We start from the raw sequence: 12,133 nt of genomic DNA on the forward strand, positions 1-12,133 counted from the left end.
TGACCCAAGGTCACACACAGAGTAAGTGGGGGAGCTGGACTCGACCCCAAAGTTGCTTACATCCAAAACCAACGTTCAGCAGAGCAGTAGCGGGGCAGAAAGGAAGCAAGGAGAGGAGGCGAGGGATTGGCGAGGAGAGGGGAGGGCAGGGGCCCGGCGACACTTAGCAGACACCAGCCCCAGAGCAGACTCCACCGGCCTTTTAGCAAGGAGAAAAGCTTTCCTATGAGCAGACACTGGCACGGACACTGCTGGAACATTCTGAGAAAGCCTTGGACACATTAGTGCTAATCCTAGCCTGCCCATTACTGGCCTGAATGACTTCATACAGAGAAATGTGTTCTGGTGAAAATGCCGAGCATCACCGGGACCTCACAGCGTGGCTGACCACCAGCGTGATCCGGGGCCTCATTAGCCCAGAGCGGCAGGGCTGCTGGCCAACTGCACCAAATTAAGTGTTCCCAAATTTTAAGTTCTCCAGCAGTGGGCTTCGTGCTGGCTGCTGATGCATGAGGTAGCATTTCGAGTAATAATTAATTAGAGAAGAAAGCAGAATAAGCAAGCAAAGGACATCAAATGGAATTAGTATAATTCTGCCTTTCACTTCATTTTACATTCAGTCAGAGAGGGCCAACAAAGTGCCCGGGGCTGGAAAGAAAACCACCAGGAGCATTCAGCCACCCCCTGACTCCTTCCGTCCACCGCTGCTGCCAGGCACACCACACCCACAGCCTGTCCCCCAAAACCTACCCAGGCCGGAGAGGGACCTGCCAACTCCAGGTGGTCACCTCTTTGCCATTAGACCACCAGAGCGCACCCATCATCAGCTCATATAGTACTTCTAGTTTTCTGTTCCCAAATTCATGGATTCTTTGTTAAACTGGTGGGTCTGACCCCTAATGAAGTTGTTTAGAAAAAAATCATTGATTATCCCAGGCACCAAAAAAATAAGCACATACACCAAGTATCATTTGGTGACATGCAAACAAAACCTGCTCCGGGTGCTAACATATCCCAAAGCAGAGCTGCCCACCTCTGCCGAGAGCTAGAAATTTATTTTATCCCTAGAGGCTTACACCTGTCAACAAAGAGATAAAAATTAAAAGGAAAAAAACAACAAACAACGGCCTCAATTTTGCTGCAAAAATCCCTGGCAGTGAGTAATAACCAGGTTTCCCACTAGCCGCCCCCAGCCTCTCAGCATCTGGGCAGGCGTTGGGTCACCCGTCAGGGACCAGTCAGGAGTCAAGTTGTGCTGGGGTCTCCTCCTTTGTGGTATGTGCTGTGGACCCAGCACCCAGGGATCCCCACGTCCATTTTAGCCATGCCCAAGAAGACAGTGCCTGTAGCCCACCTGAGCCACCCCCAGGGAGCCCTGGGCAGCGCTCCTGGGCCCCAGGCCCCACCACCTACCTCGTTGATGAAGGAGTGTGCCCCCAGCGGGCTCAGCAGCAGGATGGCGCGGCGCAGTGTGTCCCGGTAGCGGTTCAGCTCCTCTGTCTTCATCGTGGTGAAGAGGCTGGTGAACACGTGGCTAACATTCTTGTCCACCTTTTGTAAAGAGACATCAAGGCCCAGCCGCGAGGCCTGGTCCAGAAAGCTTTGGAGCCCACGGATATCTGAGCAGTGGAGAAGAAGAGGGGGAGAGAAACATCTTTAAGCGGGAAGGGACCTTGGAGGGCATCTAACTCCAATGCTACCCCCTCCCATATGGGCGTTGAGCAAGGGCTCAAGTCTGCCTCCATGGTCCAATGAACAAAGGCTGGAAGACATGTATTTAGTTCCAATGTCCCTCAGCAGCGTCCGCCCCTGGGTAAGTTTCTCCCACCATAGGGAGCACTTCCTGCCATCCAACAGGTCCTGTGGCCACAAGTGTCCCGCATGATAAGCTCCTTTTCTCTCCCTATTGCTTTCACCCAATGGGAGTGAAGGTTCTGGCAGTTCTGTCCTGGTTGCTACATGTGGTGGTGGTCCCTAACCCTGGACCCCTGTTTCCCCGACCTGGCTCTGCTCCCCAGGGCTATGACTCCTTGACCCTTAGTGGTGAGCTAAGGCCACTGACTGCCCTGGTCAGAGCAGGCCCAGCCTCAGGCCCTGCCCCAATCCTATAACTGAACAGCCTGCACCCTCACAGCCCCCCTGAGGCTTGGGACTCTGTCTTGTTCCAGGGACCTGATTTTCCTGGATGAGCTCTCCTCCTCCACCCTCTTTCCAGCTGGGGTGATCTCACCCCAAGTCCAACGAGAACTCTGCATCCTGACTGGTTCAGGGGTGAGCAGGTGGTCCAGGATGGTCCTAGACTGAGCACCATCCTGACACTTTGGTGGAGCACCTGGGAGAGAGGTCTGCTCTTTCCCCTGTGGTCACCAAGGGGTCAGGATGCAAGCCCAGGGCAGGAGGGGAGCATGGAAAACTGGAATAAATTACCAGGGAGCAGAAGGCCATAAGGAGCTTGGGGCCCAGCTACATCAAATATTAGCGCAGGGGCTTCCCTGGTGGCGCAGTGGTTGAGAGTCCGCCTGCCAATGCAGGGGACACGGGTTCGTGCCCCGGTCCAGGAAGATCCCACATGCCACGGAGCGGCTGGGCCCGTGAGCCGTGGCCACTGAGCCCGTGAGCCGTGGCCACTGAGCCTGTGCGTCCGGAGCCTATGCTCCGCAACGGGAGAGGCCCGCGTACCGCAAAAAAAAAAATTAGTGCAAACCTACTCTTGTGATGGCCGGGGCTGCTGAATTTTTGTTTTTTAACCAGGGCCCAAATCTCTCAGCGGCAGCCCTGCATGAGCCATCTGGCCTCTCCTAAAGGAGATCTGCCCAAGAATGGAGCCAGCAAGCAGGTCCAAGAGTAGGGCACAGTCCCGATGATGTCATTTAAGCCTCTGGGTCCACCTATGAAGCCTGTTTCTCCTGGATTTTTCAGTTTCATGGGCCAAAGGATACCCTTTCCTGCCTAAGCCAGCTTGAGCTGGATTTCTGTCACTTGCAGCCCAGAGTCTCAATGGACAGGCCACTTTTTCAAGTCTGGGATGTTTCCTTCATCTGGTCCATATCTGTGTTCCAACTCCCAAAGGCAGGCCCCACACCTGAGCCACCCCCTCCAAAGGACACTGGGCCAGTCCATATCGCACACGTTGTACTCCCTCAGTGCCTGGGATGTCCGTGGGCTGCCCGGGCATGCCCTGGCCCAACCAGTCACCCAAAATCAAATTCAAAGGATACAGTGTTAATTCAACCCGATTGTTTTTCCCAACCAGTTCCTCTTCCAAACTTTCACTTCATGCCCATTCCACAAATTTCATGAATTCTACACGTACCAGGCAGAATGCAAGCTGCTACCGTGGTTCCTTCACTGCCCATTTTGCTGGGAGGTTGGCTCACCAGTAAGTCTAGTCCCAGCTGGATATGACAAGAGCAGCTATGGAAAAGCAAGCACGGTGCCAGGGAGACCAGAGCACCATGACAGTCATAACTGGGGTGCTGGGGGGAATGTGCACAGAGTCCCTCTATTCCCACGATGGGGGGAAGCCCTGGAATAGGGTCTGAGTACCTGTTGTAGACTCAGACACTTAGAACTTAGTACAGTTCCTTAGTAGAGTCCCATCCACTTTGTGCCTCAGTGTTTTCATCTGTAAACTGGGGATGAAAGTTCCTGACTACCATTTTCATAGGACTGTGAGGAATCACAGTTCCTGAAGGTACCACCTGCTTGCATCTCAGGGGCCTACACCTGGGAGGCACGGAGAGCCTACATCCTAATGGTCCATCCGAGGGCACAGCAGTGCCCAAATGAGGACCCCTGGGCCCCTTCCAGAGATTGCAAATGTGAGACTGATATTCAAGTCCATGTGTTCAAGTCCAGCCATGACCTCAGCCAGCTTGGTCTATCGGCAGCCTGGCCCCTGGAGCACAAACATGCACCCAGAGCTGCCTGCCTGACAAAGCACAGAGGTCTCAGTGCTGCTCTGCCCACTGATCCAGACAGGAAAAGGTGCCAGGAAGCAGGATGGGCCCTCTGCACCAAGCCCCAGGGCTCCCCCAAAGGTGACCAATGGAAGACCACACAGTGCCTTGCACCTGCCCTGGCACTAGGGGCTCCCAACACACAGGCCCCAGGTTGTCAATACCCCTTGGATACCCAGAGAGGCCATGCAGTCCCCATCAGCCTGCTTGGGGCCCTAGAGATCTGTAGCCTTAAAGCCTCTTGAAAGAAAAATTTGAAGAGGTTCTTCAGAGCTTCTTCACCTATCAGAGGGAATGGCAGGCAAATGGGCAGAGATGGCTCAAGGAGAAGAAGTATAGCAGGGGGAGGGGACCCCCACCTAGGAAAACTCAGGGCTGGTGTCAACACTGGCCCCTCCCTCTCCTGACCACAGCATAGCTCACGCCTGCCAAGGGCAAGCTTGAGAACATCTCAGCACCAAGCAGACACCCATGCCTAAATCAGCAGTGCGCTCCCGTGCCGGGCATGCAACAGCTTGCACCCAAATGGCCCATGATGGTTTCCCCTCAATCTGGGCTGTCACTAGCCACCTGTAGCTGTTCAAATTTAAACTTCATCTCATTAAAATTAAATAAAATCACACGCTTAGTTCCTCAGTCACACTAGCCACATTTTAAGTACTCAGTGGTCGCATCTGGCTGGTGGCAACCATATTGAACAGCACAAATATAGATCATATATGATGGATCATCACAGAAAGTGCCAGTACAGGGTCTGCCTGAGAAATTGTCTTTTAACTTGTGCAGTGTAAATGATGGTCCCAAATATGGGAGATGAGCTGCATTCAGGCCTCCCTATTACCATGCCTCTTGCCCTGTCACTTTGAAGATCATTCCAGCTCCTACTACAGGTTTAACCACACGACCTGCTTTGACCCATGAGACCGTTGTGACTTGGTATAAGCTGAGATTTGAGGAAGTGTGCATTTCTGCTGCCACTCCTGGACCCTGCCACCACTGTGAGAACAGCCCTGGACCAGCCTCCAGAAGGATGCAGACATGTGGAGAAGAATCAGGCGGACCAGGCAGCCATCGCCGGCTACATGTCAGCTGAATTCAGATACACCAGTGAGCCCAGAGCAGAACTTCCTGGTTGATAGACTCACACACACACACACACACACACACACACACACACACACACACAAATGACTGTTGTTCTAAGCCACTAATTTTGGGGATGGTTTGTTTCTCAGCAATAACTAACTGATAAACCAAGTACATCAGATGCATTATATCTAATATGCCTGAAAGAGCAAGGCCTGTATCTTAAAAAGTCACCCACACACACAGCTTCCCCACATGGGGCCGAGTGCGAGCCAGTCCTGGGGTGAGGACACTGGTAGCTTCTGCAGCGCTATCGCTTCGCCTGGACACCCATGTCCTCACTGCCCGTGGCCTTGGCTCTGACCCAGATCTGAGCACAGCTGATGGGACAGGGATAAAGGCAGCACTCTGAGACCCACCATCTACCAGTTCCCACTCCACTTCTGGTGCCTTTCAAGGCCATTACAAGTATTTAAAGTGGCAGAGACTGGCACGTCTGCAGAGCCATGCTTTACGTGAGCACATGCGCAAAGAGAGCTCCAGGGTGGCTCTGTGTGTGTGCCCATGGGTCCACCAGTCTGGTAGGGGTCCAGGAACCTCACGCATCACACCAGCATGGCCGGTCCTCACAGGCTGGGGAAGAAGTCCCCTTCAGTCTCTTCCTTGAGGTCCCCCTACCTAAATCCATCTCAAGCCATAGGACTGTTTCACTTCCTCAGGGAATAGGAGGTACCATGGGGGGTGGCAACTGTCTCGGGACCCACAAGGACGCGCGAGGACATGCACACACAGAGAACACAAGCCCTCAGAGCTCCTGCACACGCTCAGCTGCTGCGTTTCTGCCTTCTGTTCGGGCAGCCCCTGATGGAACTGAGCCATCAGAGAGAGTTTAAGCTCCCTGTCAGTGGCTGGCTCCCCACACCTGGAACAAGTGATGCAGGCTGAAGGCAGTGCTCCTGAGGGACCATGGCCCCGGCTACAGCCGCCTGCTCCCACTTGGCTGAAAAGGTCAGCTCTCAGCCTCTGAAGGTCTTATTCAGTTGCACCTGAGGAGAGCTGGGGGCAGAATACCAGTGAAGAGCACAAGCTAACTTTGCCGCCCTCCTGCTGTTCCCCAGGAATGGGGCCAAGGAAGTCCACTTCTCCAATGAAAATCCTTTCCTCCCTCAAGAGACTGAGTTTGTAACACCACCCTACCTTCATCCCCCAAGAAAGCCAGCTGTCCACTGCTGCTCCCCAGAAAGGGAGAATTCTCCAAGAAGTTAGACTAAAGACAGAGAGGGGGCCGCTCTCGGGATAGCAGGAGCCCTTTGGTCCCCTACAGAGTTCTGGACCTTGGCCCAGGCCCTTCCACTGGGAGCTCTCTGTGCAGACTGGCCAGCCCAGTCCACCTTTGCTGATGCAGCTCCCCCAAGCAGACCCACCTCCACTAGAGAGGGAGACGAGGGGGCCACAGTGGGCGTCACATCAGCCGCAGCCCAGAAAGGGCAGGAGAAGGCAAACGGCCCACAACTCTCCAAGGTGGCAGCGGGGAGGGTGCGGGGGACACGAACCATGAACAAGGGCATCGGCCACCCACAGGGATGACAGGGAGAGGCTCCCGGGAGAGACACCCTGCTCCCCAGAGAAAAGAAGCAGTTCAGGGAACAGGGCAAGTGCATTCCTGCGAGGAATCTGATGTGACGACACCCCAGGACGGGCCTCAGCTGCCTTGGCCCACCCTCTGGGCTCTGGACCTGGTCATCAGAAGTCTTTGCAATACCAGAGTCATCCTGTTGACATTCATTCATCCCTCCTTCCCTCCAATATTCACTGAGAGCTTTCTCTGTGTTGGTCCCTCTCCTAGGTGCTGGGGAACAAGAATGAATGAGCCCACGGTGTTCCCACTAGCACGGGACTTACATTTCAGGGGCTGGAGAAGAGACTGGAAACAAATAAACAATAGATAATTTCCAACAGTGGTGTGAGCGCTGAAGAAAGTAGAGACTGGGTTGCAGGAAACTGCAGAGGGTCGGGGTGGGAGAGGCCCCTGTGAAGAGCATCGGTGAGAAGGAGCCAGCCCTGGAAACCACGCGGGGAAGACCACTCCTGACCGAAGAAACAGCACGTGGAAAGTTCCAGAATGAGGCATCTGGGATACCGAATGAAGAAGGACCTTGCTCACCCCACAACGGGGACCAGGAATAGGGAGGACCGGAACTGTGGGGCTGCCAGGGAAGGAAGCTGGGGCCCCACCACCAGCAGTGGAGGAGGTGAGCACATGCCTCCCCAGTGCCCGAGCCCTGGGCCTCCTCTGCCCCATCCCTCCTCCCCTCCACAGAGCAGCTTCCGAATGCTGGGCCCAGGCACCCTCTGGCACTTCCCAGCACTCACCTCTCTGCCCACTGCCACGCACACCACGCTGCTCTGAAGCTCTTGCCAAAGCCGTCAACAAACGGAGACCCTCCTCTCTCTTCATTTTCCATGGGTTCTCCGGAGCACCCAGCCTGTGACCACTCATCCTTGAAGTCCCTTCTCCCCTCCCTGGGCTTCCAGACACACACATGTGCTCCTGCCTCTTTCCTGATCCCTCCCCTCATGCACTCCCGCTCACATCCCCACATTCCTGGGCTTCCCTCTGGCATCACCCATCAGCCAGGCTTGGAGAACATCGACACCACACACCCAGGCTGGCCAAGGGCTCTCCACCTCTCCTAAACATCCCATCATGAGTCCATCTCCATGATCCCTTCCCAGGTTCAGGCACCATCATCTCCTCCTTGGGACTTCTGCCACAGTCTCCTACGAGGTCGCCCTGACCCCGGGGTCCTCCCAGCCAATGCCTTCCTCCGCCAGGATGTTTTCAGAGTTCATATCTGCTCATGATATAGCCCTCCTCTAAAACCTTCCATGAATAACACATTTCTTTTAAAGTTGCCAAGAACTTAATATTCACAAAAGAATCCATCAATCACAAACAAACAATAAGCCTTCCAGAGACTTTATTATTGTATATAAATAAACTCCATACATCTTAGCCTGCTACATAAGAGACTCTCTCTTTTAACAACTTTTTTTATTTTTGCTTTTGTATCACCATCACCTTCTTCCTCCACAACCACCAGAAACCATGCACCCAAACCCCTTTGCCTTTCCCTGGACACCCCCCTACACACACACCCCACACCCCACCACACACCCCCCCACACACACACCCCATACACTCACTCATGCTCCCAATTTGAAATTTATGGAGCCCTACCTTTCCATCAGACCCAACTGAAATCATACCTCTCCCCAGGCTATCTCAGATCCTGAAGTCAGAATTCATGCCTCCCTGAAGTTTCATAGCTCAAGGACCTGGGAAGCAGAAACTAGGCCTTTCTCATTTCTTTGTCCAAGCCCAAGGCTCAGTGACTAGCACAGAGTCAAAGATAGCCAAAGTCAGCGGAATCAAACTGAATCAAAGCAAGAACCAGCCTGAAGCCCAGGGTGATTTCAGCAACCTGGACACAGGTTGTCCTGTATCTGATGGAGGCACAGTCCTACTAAGCAAGAAAGCTGTAACTATCCCACTACTCCTTCTGAAAAAAGAATCATATAGTCATGGGTATTTAAAATACTTTCTAAAAAGTAACTGAAATGAAAGAACACATTTCAAATTGCTTCCCATACTATCTTCAACTTCCAAGAAATGTCCAAGCACTGAGAGTACTTGTAAAGAATATTTTACCATCTATAATATATATGTATATGTATGAAGGCTGCCACCTCACACACAGAAGTTCAAAGTTAGAAGTGTTTGGGGATTATTGGCAAATTTTCCAAAAGCTGAGACGCAACTTTCATTCTACTGACTTTTTTTTTTAACTCCTTTCTTATCTGGCCCCCAAATACATGGTTCGAATTTCTTCCCAGCTAGAGTTGACCCAAATTTGAGTTCATTTCCAAGACCTCTGCCCAGGGTCCTCTCCTCCTTAATTGCTCACTCCCCTCCACAGCACCAACTTCAAATGCCACCATCCTTGTCATTCATGGAACAGCTACAGAACTGGGGTGTGATGGAGGCTGGGTCTGCAGGGGAGGAAGCAGCCACCATTTCCAAGAAAAGAGATCACAAAGACCTACCTGCTGCCAATCAAAAGTGATACTCCTTCCCTCTGCTCAGAAATCCATTTGGTGCCTCACCTCCTAGAACTCAGCTGCCCAGCTGTGCATTCCCTCCCTCCCTTCTCCCTCCCTCTTCCTCAAATATTTCCTGAGCACTGCTCTGGGAACAGCAGAATTGGAAACCTTCACAGCCCAGTCCTCAAGGAGCTCTCAGTCCTGCACGTAAGACGGAGCCCAAAGCAAAGAGTGGCTTCGCCCTGCCACTCACTGAGCACCTCCCATGTGCCAGCGTGTGTTCCATTTGCAGACTACATTTCTTGGATGCATTATCAATCCATGTTGGTGTGATAAAGGGCATCTCTATGGGAGTGAGGTGGTCACAAAGCAGGCCCATGGGAGTTCAGCAAAGACAGGAGCAGAAATGCACAGATGTGGCGCATCCAGCCGGCTCTCAGTAAAGCAGGATGCAGGCCTCTCCCTGTTATGAGATGACAAGGTCCCCCAAAGCAAATGCCCCCCCCACCAGGGCCCAGGCAGGGGCTGGCTTCAGGTGAGCAGGAAGACCCTCAGGGGCTGTCCCACCTTCTTCGGTGGCGCAGTGCCACTGTTCTATGTTTCTTGACAAGGTTCTCATCTGGGAAGGAGACCTCCCTCTCCTGGTCACAATCTCAGCTGCCTAGCTGGCCCTGGGAGTCCTCCAGAGTGACCTCCCATCCCCAACTCCCCCCGCCCCCCCAAAAACCCTGCTCTCCACAGGGAGATCAGCTCGGTGCTTTGTGACCGCCTGGAGGGGTGGGATGGGGAGGGTGGGAGGGAGGGAGATGCATGAGGGAAGGGATGTGGGAACAGACGTATATGTATGACTGATTCACTTTGTTATAAAGCAGAAACTAATAAAAAAAAAAAAAAAAAACCCTGCTCTCTGTAGTAATCATGTCTTTTATCAATACGTTTGGTATTCTGATGGCATCTGGAGCTCTGCTGACCCTGGAGGACTGCCCCTCATAGGGATAATCAATTCCCAGAGATAGTAAACAACTCGCCCCAGAGCACCCCGTTCACATGCAAACCAACCAATCCAGGGCCTGAAGCCTCAACCACCTCCTCTACGGGACTCACACACGTTAAGCCACTATCCACCCGCTCCAATCACCCCAGGACCAGGTAGCAGACAACTCGAGACACCCCTGTGCCCCACAGCCTGCCAAAATTATTCAAACCAGCCACTCCTAAGCCTGCTTACCCCACCTCACCCATTCTTTCCTGCAGAAATCACTTGAAGGGCTCTTGCCCATAGTTTCCCTTCTCCCTCTGCCTCCTGATCAACCCTGGTGCTTCCCCCAGTGGCCACCCAAGGCATGGTGTGCCCCCTCCACCTGGGAATTGTCACAAACTATCTTTGCAATGGAAGTTCTCTCCTGATCTACTGGCCTTGTCATACCTAAGTAATAATAGAACATCCTCTGCATGGTGACCTGGGATGCAGCTCAGGGAGGGGCACACAGAAGTAGCCCCATTGGCCACACTGCCCGCCCCTCCCCCGGGGGTCACAGAATAAGCACAGGCATGGGTTCGAATCCCACCCTTCACTAGCCCAGTGACCTTGGGCAGCCATTTCTCTGAGCCCATATCTTCTGCAAACAGAGCTAATTCCACCTTCCTCCTAGGAGCACTATGATCCTTCACTGAGTGGCATACGTTACTGCCAGCACAGTGCAAAATAGATGTTCAGTGGCTGTCAGCTCCCTTCCAACCTTCTCATCAGCACTGGAAATGCCCCCAAAAGGTTCCCAAATGAACAAATCATCTCTCTTGTCCTAGAGGCTCATCAAGAAGGGAGGTGCCATCCTGATAATCGGATGACACAACAGAAGACTAAAAAGGTCGGCTCTCCCTTCTGTGATAATGGAAGTTCCAAAGTTGTAAAGTGGCGGAAGGGGAACATCTGTCATTGAAAACTCTGAGAAAGAGACCAAATTTCTGCCCATAATAGGGGCCAATAATATCCAGGAGCCTTCTGTTCAAACAGGTCTCAGAACAAGCCACGAAACTATACATGAGCAGATTCTGTAAAGGAGAAAGGGTCGTCTGGGTAATTCCTTGTGAGCACATTTACATGGTGTGTGCACACACATATGTCATTTCAGACACAGGAGTCCATGCATGAGCCCTACTCACACCCACTGCCTGGAGCCCTGGCAAAGGAGGGCATAGCATGATCATAACATGCTCACTTCTCCCCAGATTCTGTTCCTTTCCATTTAGAAAGCAAACCCAAGGGAAAAACATTTTAAATAATCAGGCTGGCATATCAAGATTAAAAACAATTTAAAATAAACATCTACCCTGGCACTTTGGAAAAAACATATCATGCTGCATTAAGTGCTTTGAATTAAGTAAATTACACCAAGTAACTAATTTACATAATGATCAAAATTTGCATTTTACACATGTTATGATGAAAATAGGTTTATAAAAGAAGTCTTCACCAACTTCTGTTCTGAGTTGGGTTCCAGTATTTGGATAAAATTCTGCAGTGCTGATCTGCTACTGTCTTTCATGTTTCAAATCTCTGGCTCCTTCAATATTTTTTTTTAATCTGGCAGGTCCCTTATTCCCACTGCAATAAATAGTCCCTATGATTTGCAATTCCCTTCCATCAGCTGAGAGAGATCATATGTTTAAAGAATCCATAATACACTAATGATTCTTAGAATTTTCACAAATAAAGTTTGATGCTCCTGTCACATTTCACCTACTAGGTATTTGGTATTGATTTTAGCAATTCTTCCTCCACGATCTGTAGGATTGGCTTAAAGTCCTGCAGTTTTGGTTGCCATCTTTTCAGGATGAGGCATCAGAATGGCATTTCTCAACAGGCTTGCACCAACAGGCCCCTCAGAAAAGAAGCAAGACCCCACTGGACACACTCGACATGCCCGGAGGAGGCTGAGCATGAGGTCCTTAAGGAGACTGACCACCGGCCCCACGAGGCCACC

The 12,133-nt window shown here is 52.0% G+C and overlaps 1 protein-coding gene across 1 annotated transcript in view; it reads right to left on the reverse strand.

Annotated features, from left to right (window-relative positions):
• Positions 1-12,133, reverse strand: part of GRID1 (glutamate ionotropic receptor delta type subunit 1) — a gene marked incomplete at both ends in the record, with an annotated part of 680,272 nt that overhangs the window by 477,895 nt on the left and 190,244 nt on the right. The window contains one exon of the mRNA XM_079706722.1: positions 1,414-1,619. Coding sequence (XP_079562848.1) covers positions 1,414-1,619 — 206 coding nt within the window. The remainder of the gene's footprint in view (positions 1-1,413; positions 1,620-12,133) is intronic.

The sequence above is a fragment of the Hyperoodon ampullatus genome (assembly GCF_949752795.1).
Source record: "Hyperoodon ampullatus genome assembly, chromosome: 1".
Lineage (NCBI taxonomy): Eukaryota > Metazoa > Chordata > Mammalia > Artiodactyla > Ziphiidae > Hyperoodon > Hyperoodon ampullatus.